At 40.0% G+C, this 19,774-nt stretch overlaps 1 protein-coding gene across 9 annotated transcripts in view; it reads left to right on the top strand.

Moving 5' to 3' along the window:
* The window catches only part of LOC146393863 (LIM domain only protein 7-like), a 31,229-nt gene that overhangs the window by 7,515 nt on the left and 3,940 nt on the right, over positions 1-19,774 (top strand). For 5 of the 9 annotated variants that reach the window (XM_084936431.1, XM_084936423.1, XM_084936447.1 and 2 more), the window contains exons 5-23: positions 29-135; positions 695-725; positions 2,832-2,945; positions 3,028-3,181; positions 3,882-4,029; positions 8,440-8,499; positions 9,223-9,391; positions 10,126-10,262; positions 11,265-11,445; positions 11,649-12,245; positions 12,919-13,233; positions 14,747-14,861; positions 15,525-15,686; positions 15,777-15,955; positions 16,064-16,127; positions 18,522-18,557; positions 19,088-19,113; positions 19,241-19,348; positions 19,442-19,525. In XM_084936431.1, the coding sequence (XP_084792557.1) occupies positions 29-135; positions 695-725; positions 2,832-2,945; positions 3,028-3,181; positions 3,882-4,029; positions 8,440-8,499; positions 9,223-9,391; positions 10,126-10,262; positions 11,265-11,445; positions 11,649-12,245; positions 12,919-13,233; positions 14,747-14,861; positions 15,525-15,686; positions 15,777-15,955; positions 16,064-16,127; positions 18,522-18,557; positions 19,088-19,113; positions 19,241-19,348; positions 19,442-19,525 (2,787 nt within the window). The remainder of the gene's footprint in view (positions 1-28; positions 136-694; positions 726-2,831; positions 2,946-3,027; positions 3,182-3,881; positions 4,030-8,439; positions 8,500-9,222; positions 9,392-10,125; positions 10,263-11,264; positions 11,446-11,648; positions 12,246-12,918; positions 13,234-14,746; positions 14,862-15,524; positions 15,687-15,776; positions 15,956-16,063; positions 16,128-18,521; positions 18,558-19,087; positions 19,114-19,240; positions 19,349-19,441; positions 19,526-19,774) is intronic. The other 4 variants (XM_084936454.1, XM_084936462.1, XM_084936439.1 and 1 more) reach the window with 4 other exon arrangements.

Genomic DNA, 19,774 nt, shown 5'->3' with positions numbered 1-19,774 from the left:
TTCTTTTCCCTTTTTTCTGATATTTCAGGATAATGTGAATGTTTTCCTGAAAGCCTGCGAGAAACTGGGACTAAATGAATCCCAGCTGTTTCATCCAGGTGACCTGCAGGACATCTCCACTCGTGTGACACTCAGGTGAAGTTGCATGAACACATACCTCTGCAACTGGACCTTTAACTCTAACTTTATTGCAATTGCACAGTGATACTTTGTACAATAGTACAGTGAAATTGTTGTACGGTCCCACATCGGTGCTATAAAAGCAAGAAAATCAAAACAAATGGCATATACAGAATAAAATAAATACAGTATGAGCAGAACCACTGTGTATTGGCAAAATACACGAGGGCCTAATGTTTTCTGCGTAGGTTATAGTTACCACTGACTAGTTTTCAGTGTCTGTATTTAAAAAGATAAAAGTGAACGTGCTGCTTTGCATTAATAAATGTCTGCACTTTCACTAACAAGCTGCTCCTTTATATGAGCTGATGGCCTGTTCTCCATAAAACCTGATAAGTTGCTGATTAGTGAGGATTGCAAATGAGAAGGCTTAAGATGTCACTGTAACTTTTTTCCTTCACAGTTATCTCATTCACTGGGACTTTTCAGTGACGCAATCGAAATGTAAATTGTAGCAGCAGATGTTTGGCTCTTTTGTTTAAGTACTTATTTCTGTCTTGAATTTTTATTTTAGGCGTGACGAAGGCAACAGACGACTCAAAAATGTAAGTCGTTATTCTCTTGTTGGGGTGTCTTTTCCTTTCTGGGTAAATGAGTTGGGTATAAAGCCATAAAGGGAGCAGTGTCCATCAATATATTAGCTTGAACTACTGATGCTGAAGACTTGTTCAGAAGTATGACAAATAAGGTGGCCTTGAAGAGGGGCTGCTGAGGTTGAGGCAAATCCCAGGAGTCTGGTGTTAAAGCCTTCGTAGAGTTTAGAGTGATGGAAATATCAGAATACATAAGTGGCAGAGGCCGTCTGGAAACTCCCATCTTAACTGCCTCTTAACTGTGTGTGGAACTGAGCACAGTAGCTGTGAACTTTAACCCCGGACGGAGGGTTTTGTTTTGTTTTTTCCTCCAGTCTACAGTCACTGAACTGGGTGTAGCCTTCTTTTTATTTGTATTTTTTTAGTTAATTATTCTTTTAAATGCACCACTTGGGGTGAATTTGGGACAATTGGAACAGTTTACCAAAACACTGCAGCACACCAGCATGAACTGTTGCACGCCATTTAATTAAAATAAAAATGTTAATAAAACACAATACAAAATACACTTGGTCTTTTATATAATCCATCAGATCTTTTCTTTAAAGTTCTCATTTTGTTTTTGTGAGTACATTCAAAAAATTGTATGACTTAAGAAAAATATTTAAATAATATTTATTTAGATGAGATTCAGGGTTTATGTACATCAGAGTAGTTTTTTTTTTATTAATCCAACCTTCTGTTAATTTTCATCTACTTTCCCCTTTTTATAAGGACTTTTTGAAAAGCCAAGAGTAATTATGGGTTTCTTGCTTTATTAAATAAAATGGAATCATGCATAGCTAATATAGGATTAACCTGTGATCTGTTGCAAGCAGTGAAGTAATTTCCTTGGCATGAGAGAGAACTGGAGAGAAAGAAACACATTTTATGCTTCTAATTAAGTTTGACATAAGCCCCGAATGCTTATTTACGCTCTGCTTGTACAAATTAGGGGAAAATAAAACTAATTGCAGCTATAATGGCGCCAACAGTCTAATATGGCAAACAGAATTGCTTACTTTTGAAAAAGGAATTATTATAGTGAGTCGTGGAACATCGTTTTACTTGGAAAATCGAAGTAGCTTCGTTGGTGCACCTTGATACTGACACTGATGGCTGAAATTCAGAAGTGAAACTAGTGATTTCTTTAAAGGAAAAATTGATTCTCACACATGGCAAAAAAACTGAATGCAATTCAGAGGTGCATATTTCAATTCTTCATTTTCCTCCTCTTCATCATCATCTTTTTCTTTCTCTCACTGCACTGCTTTAAAGAAATAAAGGCACATTCGATCATCACAGTTTTGAGCAAAGTCAGTTAAATTTCAGCTAGGAAGCATAAACTGTCGTCAAACAGGTTCAGGCAACAACAAGAGAACCAATTAACCGGGAGTGGTGTTACAGGTGGGGGCTGTAGACCACTGCTCGCTGCGTTTATCCCTCCTGACTGAGTTTCCTGTAGTTTAGCTCTCTGCTAGTGTCCTTGACATTACTGGTAGCCCACGATGGACCTGCAGCTCATTCAGGCTGTGCTGTCACAAGGTTTGCTGTTTTTTAACAGTGTGGAGGAGATCACAGGAGACGGGTGGTTTTTCACCAGGAGAGCTAGACGGGCCATAGAAGGGCATCAATCCAAGTTGCTTTATGTGAGGAGGAAGAAATTGTTCTACTTGCATAAGCACAAAATGACAGCTAGCGGGCAGCTCATGAGCACGTTTCTGACCAAACTGTCAGAATTGGACTCCATCAGAATGGCATGAGGGCCTGATGGTAGGACCTGAACTGGCAGTTCTTTCAGTGGCATCCCCTTTTACATTTGCTACAGCATCACCGGACTCTTCCACATGGTTCAGAAGAGAGGGGTCTTAACAACACTTGGAAAGTTGTCTTGTTGGTGTATCTGTAGTACGCCTGTTTTCACTTTCAAGTTTAACTGAAAGCAATGATCAGCTGTTCTCTTAATTTGTTTTGAGCAGTGTAGTGTCTTTTCTTTCTTTCTCTTTTTTTTTTTTCTTTAAGTAAGGAAGTAGGTTGGTGTGTTTGGTCATATTTGTAATTCTGTCTATTCTTTCTCAGGTTCTGATAACAATTTACTGGTTGGGTCGCAAGGCTCACCTGGACACATTGTACAATGGCCCTCAGCTTAATTTGAAGGCTTTTGAGGGCCTGTTGGGGCTGGCCTTGTCCAAGGTAATTTTTTTCTTTTTTTCTTTAAGTATTTAAAGATTGTATTACTTTATTTTTATACTTCTATTAACCCTTCCTACTCCAGGCTCTAGATGAGGGTGGTGTACCTGTGAAAGACAGCAGCGATAGTTTGTGCCAAAATCCAGAAGAGGAATGTCAGTACAGAAATTACAGGCGAGGTAACTCTGCAGACAGCATTGACTCCTTTAACTCCCGGGCCCTGCACCCAAATGTTGAAGGTACATTTGTGATACAATGACTGGGGTGTGAAGGAATCCGTGTTTGGTTTCTGCTAAATATTTTGACACTGCACTGCAATTTGTGGAAAGATTATGGAGATTATAGCTGATGACGGCATTCGTTTTTCTTTTTTTTTTTTCCCTTTATTGCTGTCTTTTGTTTTTGAAATGTAACTCTGCTCATTGATTTTACACTAACTGCTTTTGAAACTTTTGCAAAAGTGAAACTTCAGCCTGAAACTGCTAAAGTGACAGAAATGTACCCCAAAAATGTGTCATTATAAGTTTGTGAAAACACATTTTTGGGGGATTCCATGTTAATACTGTTAATCGATGTCATTTTGGTGGATCAACAAAGTTCTGACCTGCTGCTCTTTTATGCAAGTTTTTTTTTTTTTTTTTTTTTTTTTTTGTCTTGTCTGCAAGTGTTGATATCAGGCTCAGTGCATGTCAGTGATGGATTCTGCACTCTTGTGTGATAACTGTGTGTGTGATGGGAGAGGTTAAATACTTGCCCTGATACTCCCTAAAGGCTTGACTGTGTGAAGGCTCAGTCATCCAGGAAAGGTTTCTTTCTGATGTGCAACCTTCCTTGTATTTTGATGAGGTTTAGTTCAGCTTTTGTTTTTCATACATGTTTTATTTTCCCCCATTTAAATGTATATTTTTGGGGTAATTTTCGTGTCTCTGTGATATCTAGGTTTTGGAGGCAACGCAGAAGCTGAGCAGGTATTCAAGATGGAAAACAAGCAGGTGACAGCTCATCAAAACAAAGGCTATGTCCCACCACTCAGACGAAAACAAGGACCAGAGGAGAATGGAAGTGGCTTCGCAAGTCCGTTTACCAGGTGCTCCAGACGTTTCTGTGGCCAAACAAAAATTCCTCACACGCTGCTGCTACCTAACTTACCCGTAGGCGACCTTTCAAAAAATAGCTTTTATATTTCTAACTTCTTGCTTATTTTATGTGTGATTATGAAGACGAGTGCATAATGTAAATGATTAAAAGAATAACATACTGCTGTCTTTATATGAAGCTGGAGTTCGGATTCCTTAAATATGAGCCCGAGTTTAGTCAGTGGAATACAGTTGGGTTGTTTTTCTTTCAGGCTCGGTTTGGATTGAATTTCACACTTGTCAGAACTGTTAAAGGCTGCTTGGTTTCCGACAGTTTGGAGTTTCTAATTTGCAGCTGAGTGCTTTTTCCCTTCACACTAAACCCTAATCCAAATCAATTAACAATATGAACAATGTCTGCATCCATTCATGGGCACAGCCATCACAAGTAGTCACTTTAGTATGACACAAACAAGGTGGTTATTGTTTTCAAGGTATTTAAGCTGTTCTTTGCCTGCTAGACTTGTTTAAAACGTCACTGTCAAGACTAATTGCCTATTATTTATTTATTTTTTTTAAGTGTCTGTTACAACTTAAATTATTCTTCTAAGGATTATTTTTGAGCTTGGATATTGTCACTTTTTTAAATTCCTTGTCAGTAAAGATCAGCTGGGTTCTCGAGTTTCACACTTGCTAGTGATTTTACTCACTTATCTTTTTAATGAACAAAGTGTAGCAGTGGCTGAGTGCTCGTGTGAGATGAGCACCAGACTTGGTAACACGTCACCGCAAAGGGTCAGTTTGGCAAGTGAACCTCTGCGTTCTCATGATAGCAGTTCCCAAACTATCAACACGGATCATTTGCTATAAATTCTGATCCGATTTTTCTATGAGTAAATTACATTTTGCAGTCTTTGACAAGAGTGTTGGTTTAAATCACTGATGTGCAGTGACTTTTACAGAAGGGCAAGCAGAGATGATGTCATACATGTTAATCTGAAAGTGCTGGTGGAGCCAGCACCTGTTCAGTTTGCCTGTTTTATTAAATCAGACATGACAGGAGCCATGTTCCCTCTCCATTAGCATTGCATTGCTTGCTAAAGAAGTGATTAAAATGATCTTTTATCGGATGCTGGTCAAGGGTATCAGTAAGAGAGAATTTATCATAAGTGCTTGTTTACTTGCTAATGCTAGCTGTTTCCACACAACAGGCAAATGGTAGCTGATCTCAAAAGCAACGAAAGCAGAGCCGCAGGCAGCTTGTCCCCAATTTGCAAAAAACATGAAAAAGCTGCTTGTTTCCCTGCTCAGTCCACTGTTAACAGGACACAGACACACCCATAGACTAAAGACATGTTATAGATTTCATGGAAATTGGAGGCAAGCGGAGTTGTTCCCCCTCCAGATACTTTAACCAACTGTGGCGACAAGATGGCAGTAATATAAAGATGGAAGCAACTGGATGAAAGGTTTTGACAGAGTGCTGCTTGAGGTAAAAGGAGATTGCTTTCACTTAGTTTTAACTGATGCGTGGTGTTTTTGTTAGAACTCACAGGGCAAGCGCCGTTTGCTTTGCTTGCCCTGATGGAACCTCTGTGCTTGAAACTATGTTCTTGTGCTCCTAATTCATAGACTTGCCCTCTGTATTCTGCATTTGAAAGGCTCAGTTGTAGCGCTTGGGTTATCACCATGTTGGCTATTAAAAGCATTGGTTGTCTATGAAGCGTATAGTTTATGGATGTTTTATACATGCATCACACAGCCTCTGCTAATAGGTACGAAGTAACTGACAAAAGTTTGCTTTATAGCATCCACTCTTTGAGAAGTTTTGCAACTAAGTTTTGAGGAGTGAAATTCTCAAATGGTTGACTTGTTTTTAATAAGACATCCACAGTACAGTTGTCACAAAGGGAGACATCCTCTATAAAGGCCTACTCCGTTTATTAAGGCTTTTTAAAAAAAAAAAAAAAAGATGTTTTAATCCTTTGTATCTTATTTTATTTAACATAAGCAATACCCTAAAATAAGCTAATAGGCCTCTCTGGCTTTTTATTAGCACTGTTATTGTGGCATATTTAAGCTTAGGGTTTAAAATCTCACAATCTAACTACAGCACATGTGCTCACAGTTTGCCAGACACCAAAGGTTTGAATGCTTCAAAAAAGAATCACTAAAGCTAATGAAGATTTGAATGGGTACATGAAGCTGAAGATCAGGAATTTTTCATAGCGAGCAAATGGTTTAGTTTTAGTTTAGGTTTGTCTCCATAGTGATAGCAGAGCCATATGTTTTAGTTTTCCAGAAATCTCACAGTGACAACACAGGATATCATCTTTACATGGAAACTAGGAAGCTAACTTCAAACTCCATTAAATGTCATGAATCCACACTGATACTTACATTGAAACTGAGCGAATTTAGGACATCTTTAAGTCTCAGTGGTGCTGCAGTGTTTGAGCTTAGGAACCAAAGAAGTCACTGAAAAGAGCAAAATCACTAATGACGTCAGACTTGAGAGGTCGATGGGCACGGACCTATCTTTGGAGTCAGGCTCATGCGGCCACTCTAGGAACTGTAGTTTTAAACATTATTTTTGACTCCACAGGTTGTTGCTTGTGCTGGTCCTTTTTTTTTTTTTTTCCCCTGAAACTAAATATGGATGCAAATGCTCTGCTCTACTATTTACTCGGCCACAATAAAAAGCATCTTCACTGCATGAACAATGAAAGTAATTTTGTAAATCTAACAATATCCTCAAGAACTAAAGAGTGATTTGCTTTTAGGCATTAATCAAATGTCTGCTTGGTAACATTTGGAGCCGCTTCCATTCAAGCTCATTCCAGCTGTATTATCTATGATCACTATTGGCTGTGGCTAAACATAGATTTGGATATATCACTGTTTACTGCAGCACTGCAGATGCCCCTCTGTCTCCTCAATGCCACTTCACTATCTGTTCTCCTGAGTGTGCCACTGAAGAGCTTTTCCTGCAAGCTCTGTGTGAGGAAGACTCGGAGGACGATTATACTGAGGCAGACCCAGTGCTAGACGACTTGCATTTCAGACGAATGCAGCAGACACTTCATCAGACATCTGCCAATCTGCATTATGACCGCTTCTTACCCCAATATTGGACGCCTGAAGAGGAGGTTCGTGTACGCAGGATCTACCTTGGCTCCCAAAGACGTCCCTGGTATCATAAAATGCAGCGCCTGAGGTCTGTCTCTTTTTATCATTCAAAGCAGTGTTAACAAAGAAATATGCTTAAAACTAATACAAAACAATGGTAAAATTGCAGTGTTGTACTACTTAAAGCTGGAAATAATTCATGGATTGCTTTGCAAAGCAGAAATAAAATAATGGCTGCCTTTACTGGCTTGAGCTTAGTTTTTACTTGCATTAAACTCTAACATGAAGATGTGATGCTAAAATAACCAAAAGTGTGACGCAGCGGTGGATTTATATGCCAGCTGTAGCAAACTAAATATTAGTTTGCTAAGCACAAGGAATTAGCTAGCAGTAGTTTGCAAGAATGTCATTTAAAGCTGATCTAGGATCTTGCAGTGTATATTTTTTAATCCTGTTTTTAATCCTTCATTGTAAGACCTGTGTCTATAAGGTCTGCTGCTAATTGTGTTGCACACATTTCATATATTTGCTGTTCTTTTCTTTGACTGTAGCCGTAAAGCCTTGGCTTTTGCAGAAGAGTTTGACGTTGACTTCGTATCTGGAGAGCCCCAGAAGCCTGAACGCAAGCCTGAACTTTTGCAGCTGTCCTGAAGATCCGTACATAACAAGCACACGATCATAACAATCCTAACCACAAACTGCTCTCGTTGTGGATTGAAGCCTTTCCACACATTTACAAATATCCAGCTAATAAGAAGATGTTAAAACATGCACAGTTTTCTCATTTATTGTATGGAATTATCAAGATCATTGTTTTGGTTTTTTTTTAAAACCAGCCAAATGTTTTATCTGCCCTGCCACATTGCTGAGTGATGCATTTGTTAGTTTGTTCACATTCTTTATAACATGAGCTGTGCCTTCAATATTTTTTTCAGTTTACTGTGTGAATGTCATTGCTTCTGAAAAATAAAGTATGATGCCACAGGTCAAGAAACTGCGTGGAGTATTTTATATGCAGTACAAAAACATTTTGTCTGGTGTGTGTTAGTGTGTGAGATGGGTTTGAGTGGCTGTGGTCTTGAAGCCGTGTGTATTACAAAAACATGGTCTCATTCATACAGCACCTCTTTGTGTTTTGTGGTCTAACCTCTTGTCCTGACCACTTTTTTTTTTTTTTTTTTAAATTTATTTATATTATGCAGCATGTTGCTAGATGCTTTATCAAACCAGGTCCACTACATGTAGGCACACAATGTTCATCAGTCTTCATGTCTGTTTCTCTGGTTCTTTAGAGCCAGTCAAACCCAGGTCAAGCCTGAGAGACCAGTTCAGGTCAATCCTGGCTGGATTTGGTAAGTTCCAAAGTTTTAAACATAAAATCGTAGCAAAAATGTCTGAGGCCGCTTTGACGTGACTGCTTTATTGCTGCTTCATCCAGGTATGCTTTTGTTTGCATTCAGTTTGTAAAGAACCAAAATAATGCCACCAGAATAGTTTCCCTTTTCATGAAGGTGGAGCGTGTGGTGCACATCACCTCTATTAATTTTCTGGGCACAGGCTTGACAGTGGAATTTATGACAGGACTGTTTGTAATCAGTCTTGGTTCCTCCCATCAGATTATGTCATTGTTTTGATAGACCACCTTCTAAATGCTGCTGTAAGTTATTCGAATGTCATGTATGACATCCTCTGTTGCCCAGAGCAGTGTTATTACCTGTTATGAGTCATGACTGTTGTGTTATCCAGACAGCAACATCTGTTACATTTTTTTTCAATACTTTTGCATTACTTGACTGGCATGCTACATTCGTGCTTGCACTTCGCTGAGGATTCTGTCATTTCATTGCAGAATGTGCTGCTACAGCTGGCAGAACTGCACCCTGTTGTGTATACATGTGTAAGCGCGTGTGTGTGTGTGTGTGTGTGTGTGCATGCAAGCAATGTGGCTGTTATCATGCATACCCTGCTACGTGGTGCTCAGAAGTGTCACTTTCATGCAATATGAAGCTGCAGTGTAATCATATAATGTCATCCATCATTGTTTAAGTGCCTTGCCTCCCGTGTGTCTGAACCAGGAGCAAATCTCTCAGTGACATCCCGATGGTGTACCCTGTGCGAAAGGCTCCTGATGCAAACACTACTCACGATGAAAGTCAGGACACCGGATTGACAAGACTGTGGAATCAAGACAACAGAAGGAAGTGTAGCGTTGCTGCCAAGGATGCCGAAGCTCAGTGGCAGGATGTAAGTTGATGCATAAATGCTGACACAGCAATATTTTTCACGGTCCGTTTGGTGTTTTGAAGCTTTTGAGCATTTTTGTCATCAGATGGTAATTGTAGATCTTCACATTTTGCTTTTTCTGCACATTTAAATGACTCCTCTTTTGTATTCTTATAAGTTGAAATTTAAAGCTTATTTTTGACATTTCATATTCCAAATTCAAGATTCGCTAAATTAGACACTTGTTGTAAGAGAATGGCAAATGGAGTAAGAATATTGACAGCAGCTCCTGAGTTGGGAAGGTCCTCAGGTACTAAGGAGAAACCTGAGAGCTAAGAAGGGTGGGACATGACATTAATAGAATAAATAAATAAAAAACAGCCTGTAGAGCAGTAATAGAATAAAAATCAACTTTATTTTCATTGCACACGTCACAAGTGCAAGGCAACGAAATGCAGTTTGCATCCATCTAGAAAGTGGTTTTAGCAATAATATGGTGGTCTTGCTCCTGAAATTTGGATAAATCATCTCTTAAAAAGTGGAAAAATAGTTGAATGTTTAGAGATCAAAAAACTCAGTGTGTTAAGAGCATATCTGAATATACTCATGCTGGTTAATAGTAGCTTACAAATACAGTAACTAAGTCAAGAATGCAGATGTGGTCTAAATTGAAGTGGCTTTTTTGGGGGGGGGGGTAATTTTTGATAAGCACACAGGCAGTGGTGTAGTTGGTTAATGTTGTGTATTTCTTTCAGGACTTGAAAAAGTGGAAAACCCGTCGTAGGAGCACAAAGTCTGAACTTCGAACTAAATCACAAGACAGAGAGCATGTAATGGATAAGATGATCAATGGGTCTGTGATAACTATTGAGAAGAATGAAGCAAAACTAAAGTATGTTTGTGCTACAATTGTTTTTAAAAAGAATAAATTCTTAAATATTTTTGAACCATGCCTAATGTATGAAAACAGCTATTTGCCGTGGCATGAAAGAATTTGTTTTAACTCTTTATTCATTTATTTTTGGCTTATTTGTTTCAGATCATCGATCAGATAATAATAATATTAGACAAAGATGACCTGAATAAATACAAAAGGTTTTTTAATAATTTAATTTATTAAGGGCAGAAAGCTATCATAACAAAGCTGGCCCTGTGTGGAAAAAGTAAATCATGAATTGTGATTAATCACATTTATTTCAGAAAGCAGATTTCAGTTTCACTGAACTGGGCTGTTGCTGCTTCAGGACATGGATGACTTGCTGTAATTGATAGAGCCATGAGTTCTGCTCTCTACCAGAAGATCCTGAGGCAGGATGTCCGGCCATCAGAACTCAAGACCACTTGGGTCACAGCAGGACAGTGATCCAGACACACCAGCAAGTCCACCAAAACCAAAACAAACCATGAAGCTTTAGGAGTGGCCTAGTCAAAGTTCATTCTTAAATAATATTAAACAGGACAAAAATCCTCCAATGTGACTGAATGAAACTTATTTTGCAAAGATGAGTGGGCAGCGATGTGAAGGACCCTTTGCCAGTTATCACAAACACTTTATTGCAGTTGTGGCTGTCAAGGGTGGAACAACCAGTTAATAGATTTAGGGGGCAACTACTTTTTCCACACAGAGCCAAGTAGGCTTGGATAACTTTGCATTTAACCTTAATTCATTTTATTCATACTCTGCTTATATTTGTCTTATATTAATATTTGTTTGATATGAAACATTTCACATATGCAAGAAATGTAAGAAATCAAGAGGTCAAATACTGTTTCACAGCACTGTACCTTTTTATAACTGTATATATACTCGTGAGTTGTGATCCCTGTCCTTCCTCCATGTTTTCTGCTACCTGTAATCCTTTGGTTACTCTTCCCCTGCATATTAATACCCCAGATACCAGCAGTCACCTTGGACCAGGAACACAGCGCCTCGTCCTTACTCAACAACTTCTCCATCAAAATCAAGCTCTGATCTCCGACCACATACTCGAGCTCTGCTGGCCCGCAGCTATGCCACCGAGGCACCTTTCAGCCCCACGGTTCCTCTTAGCTCCCAGAGCTCAACCCATGCTCAAGTAGGTTTACACTACTGTTGAGTTTTACCTCCCTGATGTTAATGAGCACCACACACTGTTTTAATAATGGGATTAAAAATGCTTATGATTTTAAAACATTTCTTGAGTACAGCTGAGTTGTGAAAAGTGTTATAACCTATAAGGTGTTTTTATTATATTGCCAGATGGCATAACTGTACTCATTGTTGGCCCTTTCCTCTCAGGGTGGAGCAGTGGTTGTCCCTGATGGAAAAGTCTTGGGAGAGGAGATCCACTTTGCCTCCACGGCTTTAGATGAAGCAAGAGTCGGCATGCCTTCTCTAGGCTTTCCTGTGATCTCTCAAACCCAAGTGAAATCCCAGAGCAGCACAGCTCCTTTCCAGTCCACCTGTGAACTTTCCCAGCCACAAAATGGTCTTACAAACCAAATCTCCACTCATTTTACAGCTTTACAGCTGAACGAGACCGCAAATTCTAAAAGCAACAAAAGTCCCACTTTATCCATGTCTAGTGAACGGAAAGCATTTTTTTATGTTGATCCGGAGCTTAAAACTGCTGGTGAGGATTTATCGCATCAGAACGACAACTCTCAGGAAGATAGACAGAAGTCCTCTTGGGAAGCAGCAGCAGAGCAAAGCACGGCCCCGCAGACTCCAGGCGTCTACAAGTTCTTGCCCAGAACTGTTTCCTGGTCTGGCTCAGCCAGCCTTCCCCGTGGTTACCGTCGGTCTGAGGGCTCATCCCGTCTCTCTTCTGCTATCACAGCCAGACCCTTTGGGACCAAGCAGTCCAGAGTGTCATCACTGCCCAGAATGTACAATGTGAGTTCACTGGTTGCTGCGGCGGTGGCTCTGTTGCTCTTTAAAAAGATTAGTTTTATCAAACCGTATCCATTTAACTGCATTAATCCAGCCTAACACCCATCTTCCTCCTCAGCTGACTCAGTTTAAATATTAACAATGTCACTGTCAAACCTGCAATTCATTCAGGTTATTGATCAAGCTTAAAAACAATGTTTGGGCAATTATAAGAGCTGAAAATGCTGATGGTGATGAACATGGATGCCAGGAAACCTTGGGTCTAAATCCAAACTTAAAAAAAAAATTGTATTATTTAATTTCTTTCTTAACAGAAAAACCTGTCGTTCTGACATTATTTTACAGTCAGCCTGTTATTTTTCTGGCTAAATGGCATTTTAGTGTCTGAGGTGGTGTACAGGGATTTGTTAAGACAGCCTAATAAGCTTAAGTAAGTTGGTGTAATGAGAGCATTGTGTATGTAGGTGTGTGTCTGTCTGTGCACACTGTGTGAGCTAACTTGTTACCTTTTGTTTTGATTGCCTTCCTCATTAATAAAAAGTGCTGCTGCACTGCGGAGTTCATTCCAAGATTACACATTTCTCACAAATCTGCTGGTTTTACACATTTTTAAGGCCCTACTTTAACATTTCAGTGCTGCAGATTCTGAGCACATCTTGTTTTTCTTCATCTCCAGGTAGATGACAATCAGGGTGTGCTGTTGAACAGTGAGAGAGAGGATTCTCCATCTTCACCATCTCTGAAAAGACAGACTGCGACCGCCCAGCTGAGCGGTCCGTATCAGACCAACCAGGGGAAGCAGACTGGTGCAGGACAGGAAGAGCAAGTGACTAGCTCCAATCTTTCCAGCCAGACCTCCTTTCAGAGCAGTGGCTATTACTATCGACCCTCCATTCAAAGCCAGATACTGCCTCAACCTTATTCAAATCTGCAGTCTCGTCAAAATAGAGGCTTGACCTTCTCAGCTGATGGAAGCACAGATCTTCCAAAGGTATGCTGGAGTATTTTTGAACTTGTAAGATCATATCAAATCAATGGCATTTATGTGATTACCCACTGCTCTGTAGAAAAATGAATGAAACAAACTCCTGTAAAAATTTGCTGCCCTATGGCCAAGTCTCACTTGGAAATGAGATTTAAATCTCAATTAAACTTTTCACCTGGATAAATAAAGGATGAGGATGATGATAATATAAAATCAGATTTAAACTGGCTGGATCTGGACCAGTTCTAGAGCCGCTGCCCTTCTCAAATCACTCCCTCAAAGTCACTTTCTGACCCCCTGCAGTTATTCTGTAGTTACACTGTGGACCCCAGACTTGTGCAGAGAGCAGACATCAGCTTCTGTATCGAATGTACTTGACTTTCATGAACCTGGGCTACAGTGAAAGCTAACAGCAGTTTTCAGTGGAAAAATCCAGTTTCCACTCTCAAAGTGCATTAGTTCAGGGGCCTGACCAGCTGCATGTGTGCGGCTCTTTTGTTTCTTTGGTTTTCTTTTTGTTTTGTTTTTTCACTGTCCCAGAGCTAGAGCATTGACAGTCTGCTCCTGGGGGTTTCCTCTATTTTGGAGGGTCACCATTTTACACTAGACAAGATCGACCCAGAGTTGGTATAAAACATAAATGGAGCTTCTGGGTTGGAAAAATGAAGCCAATGCAGAAACATCTTAAACTTGCATTATATCTGAAAGCCACCAGGTGGCAAAAGCTGTGGTTGCAGAAAGACTTTTGGTCCTATAGATGTCTGGGAAAGCAGCTTTCTGTCTTCACCCCTGTAAACAGTTTCCTGCGGAGTTTTTGACCCAAAATTAGTTTGACTTATTTTGGGTCATCTTGGGAGGAAAAAAAATGTTTCAAAAATTGAGAATGATCTGTGGTATGATTATTGGTTAATGACTTGTTTGACAAGTTGCACACATGTTCACTTTCCTCCTTTGCATCTATCCAAAATGGCAACGGTGAGAGTGCTCATCCCAAGGCTTTAAAATGGGGCTTGTTGGGATGTAGGGAACAGCCATGATGGCTACACCCGTCTTTTATATCATGAAATTAGACACTTGGAAGAGGGATCGTAAGGTGTAATGAATGATTGTTCTCATTAAATAAGCTCAGTGGCGACCAGAAAATTAACATTTTGGAATATTGGGAAAAGTTCATTTTCGGACATTTTGACTTGTAGACTGGTGTCATTTATATCATTAGATAAGGTTAAATGGGTGTTTGATGAAATAGTGTTGTCATGACAACTTCTAAGGTCACCCCCCCCTTACTTTTTTTTTTTAATTTTTTTTTAAATTACCATTCACTACAGTGTTTCAAACTTAAAGCAGCATGCAGCATTAATATGGCATTTCTGACAGTAACTGGTCATTCAGTGTATCCCTTCCTTACTATATTTGTGTAGCGGGCCACTCAAGTCTCTAATTTCCACTAGGAAGCATTCGACATTGGATCACACGGTGTCACCTTTACACGTGTGTGTGTGTGTGTGTGTGTTTCCAGGTGGATCACAGTGACATGAGAGTGAGCCTTACTCTTAAACCCAACAGTCTAGCTGACTTTGGTTTCCATACTCACTGGGACTCGACGGGGGCGAGAGTTAAGCTCATTCAGCCCGGTAAGACTCTTGTTAAATGTAACTCTGCAGTGCTGAAGTTTTGTCACAAGAACAGAACGTTACATTTAGCATCTTTGTGTGAGACAGGAACAAGTCGGTGACAAATGTTTTCTTTTTTGCTTTTTATAGAGGAAATTTGCTCTCACAGGTTAGCGCTTAGAGATTCAAACGGTAACAGATGACACTGACAGTTCAGGTCACAGACTAAAAAGGCATCAAATTTGTTAGTGGGTCGATTTTTGTTGTGAGGGAAATTGTATGCAGCAGAAGGGGAAGAGTGCAGAATTTCAAAGCTATTTTTTATTCTGGTGGAGGGGGAGAGATGTCAAAACGGCTACATTTTGATTATGTTTTCTGAACATGGTAATTATGTATACGGTTACTTGTAGGGAAGAGAAACTTTAACCTAGGAGTTTTACAATATTTGAGGGCTTCTGAGCATCAAACTACCAAATGTAGCCAGTGATTTAAAACGCAACCATGAATAATGAATTGGACATGAGAGAGGTGTCACTTACTCGCTGCTTAGTGGCCCACTTTCAGATAGGAACAGCTCCTACTGTGTTTCTCACTTCATGCTAAGCAAATAATTTCTGAATTGGCACTTTCGTTTTTTCATGTTATGCCGTACTCGTTTTCATCTTTCTTCATTTCTTCCCTCAGGCAGTCCAGCCGAGCTCTGCCAGCTGTGTGTCGACGACAAGATCGTGGCCGTCGATGGAGCTGCGGTGGCACACATGAACTACGACCAGTGGAAGGATAAAATGGCATCTGCCCTTCAAACCGGCAGTTTGACCATGGACATTCGGCGCTATGGCAACAAGGGTAGGATAATGAGTAAAAGCAGCTCTGTTTTACCACTTCCTGAAATTATTAGCGTGGTCTTAGAGTTGATGGCTAGTTGTTTTTAATTAGATTGGAGCACCAGCGAGGGGACTCATCACAGCCAGCCAGGCCAGAGCAGGGTGACCCTCAATCTGACTGCTGCGTCTTCGCCTGTCCTGATAGGGTGCCCTGATCACCATGCCAACAGTGCTGCCTTTCCAGACACACAAGGCACACAAGGGTTCAAAAGCAATGGGCACACAGACAACGTGAGCACTATTTTAGCAGCTATCACAGCAATTTAAAAAAAAAAAAAAAAAAAAAAATGATCAAAGCTCTTCTTATAGTTTGTGGTGTCTTTTTTTTCACCTGCATAGGTGATGCAGGGTAAAGTCATGGGTGGAGAACTTTGTGAGACACATAGGACAGCCAGAAATAAAGGTAACACCAAGCATAAAGTGTGTAATCGCAGTGATATTTAAAAAAAACACTTCCTCTAAAAATAACTCGGGTGTAATATGTGTAATTTCTCACTTTGTCCACCCTTCCTCTTCATGTAGATTGTAGTACTATTATTAGAAAAAATCAGAATAGGAGGGCAGAATTTTTCAGGCAGCAAGGTAAAATGGCAGTTTGAACTTCATGTGAAGCGGCTTCGGTGGCTGGTGCTTGGCTTGGTTTGAGTTGTCATTAGAATTAAATACGCATTTTTAGTATGCTTGTTTTTTTTAAAGAATATTTAGGAGATGCTAATTATAAGGAATCAAAAGATGCATGGTGATTAGCTGATTGCCTTTTACTAGATAACCACTGTGATAACATCAGTCTATTATACTTTATAGCAGTGCTTTAATCAGAGCAGCGTAACCACAAATTACACCAAAGTAAATCAGCTATTAAAGGATTTCTATAAATTGCTGTTCGTTGTACAGTTTGTTCATGAAAAATCGCAGAAGAACTGAGGGCAGGGGCGCAGACTGTACTGCTTTTCACAGTGCTTGGCCAATTTTAACCAAACAACCACAGAGATACGGCACTGATCATGTCCAAAATATAGAGACCACAATAAATATAAGCCTATATTAAGATGATCTCCTCTCATTTCTCAGTTTTTGCATTGATTTCCTCTTTTCCGCTTAGTTCCTATCAGGTGCAGGAAGGGGTCAGGAATTTGAGGCATTTAACAAAATGACAATGATGCAGCTTTGCAGCCATCATCTTGAAGTCATTGCAGATGAATAGTTATGTAAAAGGTTTTCCAGGACCGCATAAAGTCCTGTGGAAAGCCACATGATTCAGTAGCTTATAGAATCAGCTTAAGCAGCAAAAACTTGAATTCATCGTTTTGGGGATGATATTGGTCTCTCAAATCATTGTGGATGAACATTGGTTCAGTTCACTTAAGTGTGAAGGCATTCGTTTATGCAGAGGTCCCTCAAGGTCTGACCACAGCATCTCAATCAAGTTAAGATCTGGACTTTGACCGGGCATTTGCAACACTTCTTTGGCCGTGGTCTCATTAGGGCTGTGCGATATGACCAAAATCTCATATCCCGATATAAGACATCTATTGTCCGATAACGATATAAATCACAAAAATGTAACATTTTCTGTAAATTCTGTGAATCTCGGGCAGCTCGACTTGCGTGAAGTGTTTCCAGCTGGGCGTCCTGTACCTGGAGTTAAGTGTTTTAACCGATGTATGAAACTATACATTTTTAGACATAAGTTGTAACGGCCGCCGTTTTCTCTGTGAGTATTTACACGGCGTGCTGCGGGGAAAAGCCTGTTCTAACGTTTGAGTCTAAGGTTTATTTTTTTTTTTAGCACCTGGTGTCTCTTTTTTGCTTCTCATCTCATACTGTGCATACTCTTTCACGTGATTCAGTTTATTTTGAAGAGTCTCAACAGGATCTTGAGCTTTATTGTGAAAGGTTTATGTGGAAAATAAACAAGCGGACACGCGATGGTGTTACTGTCGTTGTCGCTAACGACAATGCATAAAAACAGGCGCTTGTCCGTCTGTAGTGTGGTTATATAAAATATAAGAGAAAGAGGGAACTTAATAAATTAATATAGCCACTACAGTGACCATCAAAACGGTGAAAAAATATTGCCGAAAACAGTTTATTTTGCGACACCACGAAACAAACGATAGCGTAAAATGAAACGATAGATGTTTTTATATCGTCATCAGATATATATCGTTATATCGAACAGCCCTAGGTCTCATATTTGACTCTAGAAGAGTTTAGTGAACTCGTTGACTGCGAGGTGCTCAGCTCCCGTGGTTGAAAAACAAGACCAACACGCCATCCTTCTGTGCTGATGTGCTTGTGTGTTTTCATGCGTTCATGCTGTTGACCTTTACCTAGTTTTTTATAGGTCTGTATGTAGTCCTACTTTTTTAACCCCCCCCTTCATATAACTATGTGATGTCTGTTTTGTTTAAGCTTACTCTTATATTTTATGGCAGCTTCTATACTTTAATCATATACCAAAGGTACATCATGATGGTTCTATATATCGCGAGTACTTCCTCACTCATGTCCCTTCAGCAACCTGTCTCTCTCCTGGCTCCTCTCTCCTTGAGATGCATTTTGGAAATTAAGGCATCCCTAAATAATGACACACTGGAATTGATTTCCAGGTTACAGGCGGGAGGAGATAAGGAGGCACAAAACAGAGAAATGAGAAGAGCCCACTGTGTGCAACGGTTCTTTATGTTGTTTTCATTGTTTGATCAGTAACTTTCTGGCACGAAGACTGATATCCTCTGCTGTCCTTTGTGGTTGTTGATGATTCTGTGTGTCCTACGATGGCTTTTCTCTTCAGGCTGTGCAGGATTCAGCTCGTGGGTGTACTTATGTGGTAAATATTTGCACTGTGTGTAGCTGCTGTTGCATCAAGCAAACACAGCAAATTTGTGCTTGCTTTACCGCACACTGTGATACCTTTCTTGCATTTACAAGTTCTTGAGGCTTTGTTCTGCAGCTTCTTTTTCAGAATTTGCAGTGTGGCATCTTTAGCTGGGGATACATTAGCAGAATAGTGTGCTGAATTTTGATAAACTGTAGGCAAGTTGGCCCTGATCATTGGAGAGTGATGATCCTGAATGAGTGGTGAGAAGTGTTTAATTCAGTCCTACTGGTAAGTCTTCAGTGACCGGTTTGGGTCATTTTTTTATAGCTTGTCTGAGATTGGCCAGATGAAGGCCTCTAGCAGAGCTTTCCTGACTGAAGCAGGAACAAAATCAAATATCCACTACGTTTTTCTCCAGTCTTCCTTAATCTTCTAATGTCTCCCCAGTAATTGCATCTGTTTAGACCTGCATGATGCTACTCTACTCTAGGAAAAAACAAAACACTACACAGGTCCTAAACTATTATTCTCTCTCACAGGAGGGTCAGAATCTGCGATATCTGATGTAAGTTTCTGTACTATTTGATTAAAGGATGTGCACAGTCAGAAATATGTCACCTGCGTGTGTTTAAAGAGTTGATGTACTGCAGTGTGATCACATTTGAACTTACAGTCTGTCTATGCATCACCAGCTCCAGGTGCCATCGCTCAGCCCCCCCTCATCCAGCTGGTCTTGGGACCTTGAGGAGGATCGCAGGCGACAGGAGAAGTGGCAGGAAGAACAGGAGCGCCTCCTACAGGTGAAGCCTCTTTCAAACAGAACTAAGGAGCATATGCTTGAAGTTTAGTGCAATTTTATGAAAGTGCTCTGGTGTTTTTGGATTTGTTTTTAGGAGAAATATCAGCGGGACCAGGAGAGGCTGGAGGCAGAGTGGCGGAGAGACCAACAGGATGTAATAGACCCCAAGAAGTCAGGGGTAATGTCGCTTTCATTTTACAGCAGTTTTTATAATCGTTTTTTCCTTACTAAGGCACCAAAGAAGGGACTTTTTTTTTTTTTTTTTTAAGATCCTAATGTATGACATTTTACTACATTTTGAGATCACACTGGTTACATTATAATGTTGCATTTTCAGTCAGAGCTCTGACACCGCACTGAATTATTTTGCTCACTTTTATCAGTGTGTTACATTGTTTTTCCTTTTTCTAAATACTCTACATGTACA

This window comes from Perissodus microlepis, chromosome 1, assembly GCF_051167445.1.
Source record: "Perissodus microlepis isolate ML-2025 ecotype Zambia chromosome 1, ASM5116744v1, whole genome shotgun sequence".
In the NCBI taxonomy this organism is placed as follows: domain Eukaryota; kingdom Metazoa; phylum Chordata; class Actinopteri; order Cichliformes; family Cichlidae; genus Perissodus; species Perissodus microlepis.
This window is presented reverse-complemented; position numbering and strand designations above follow the sequence as displayed.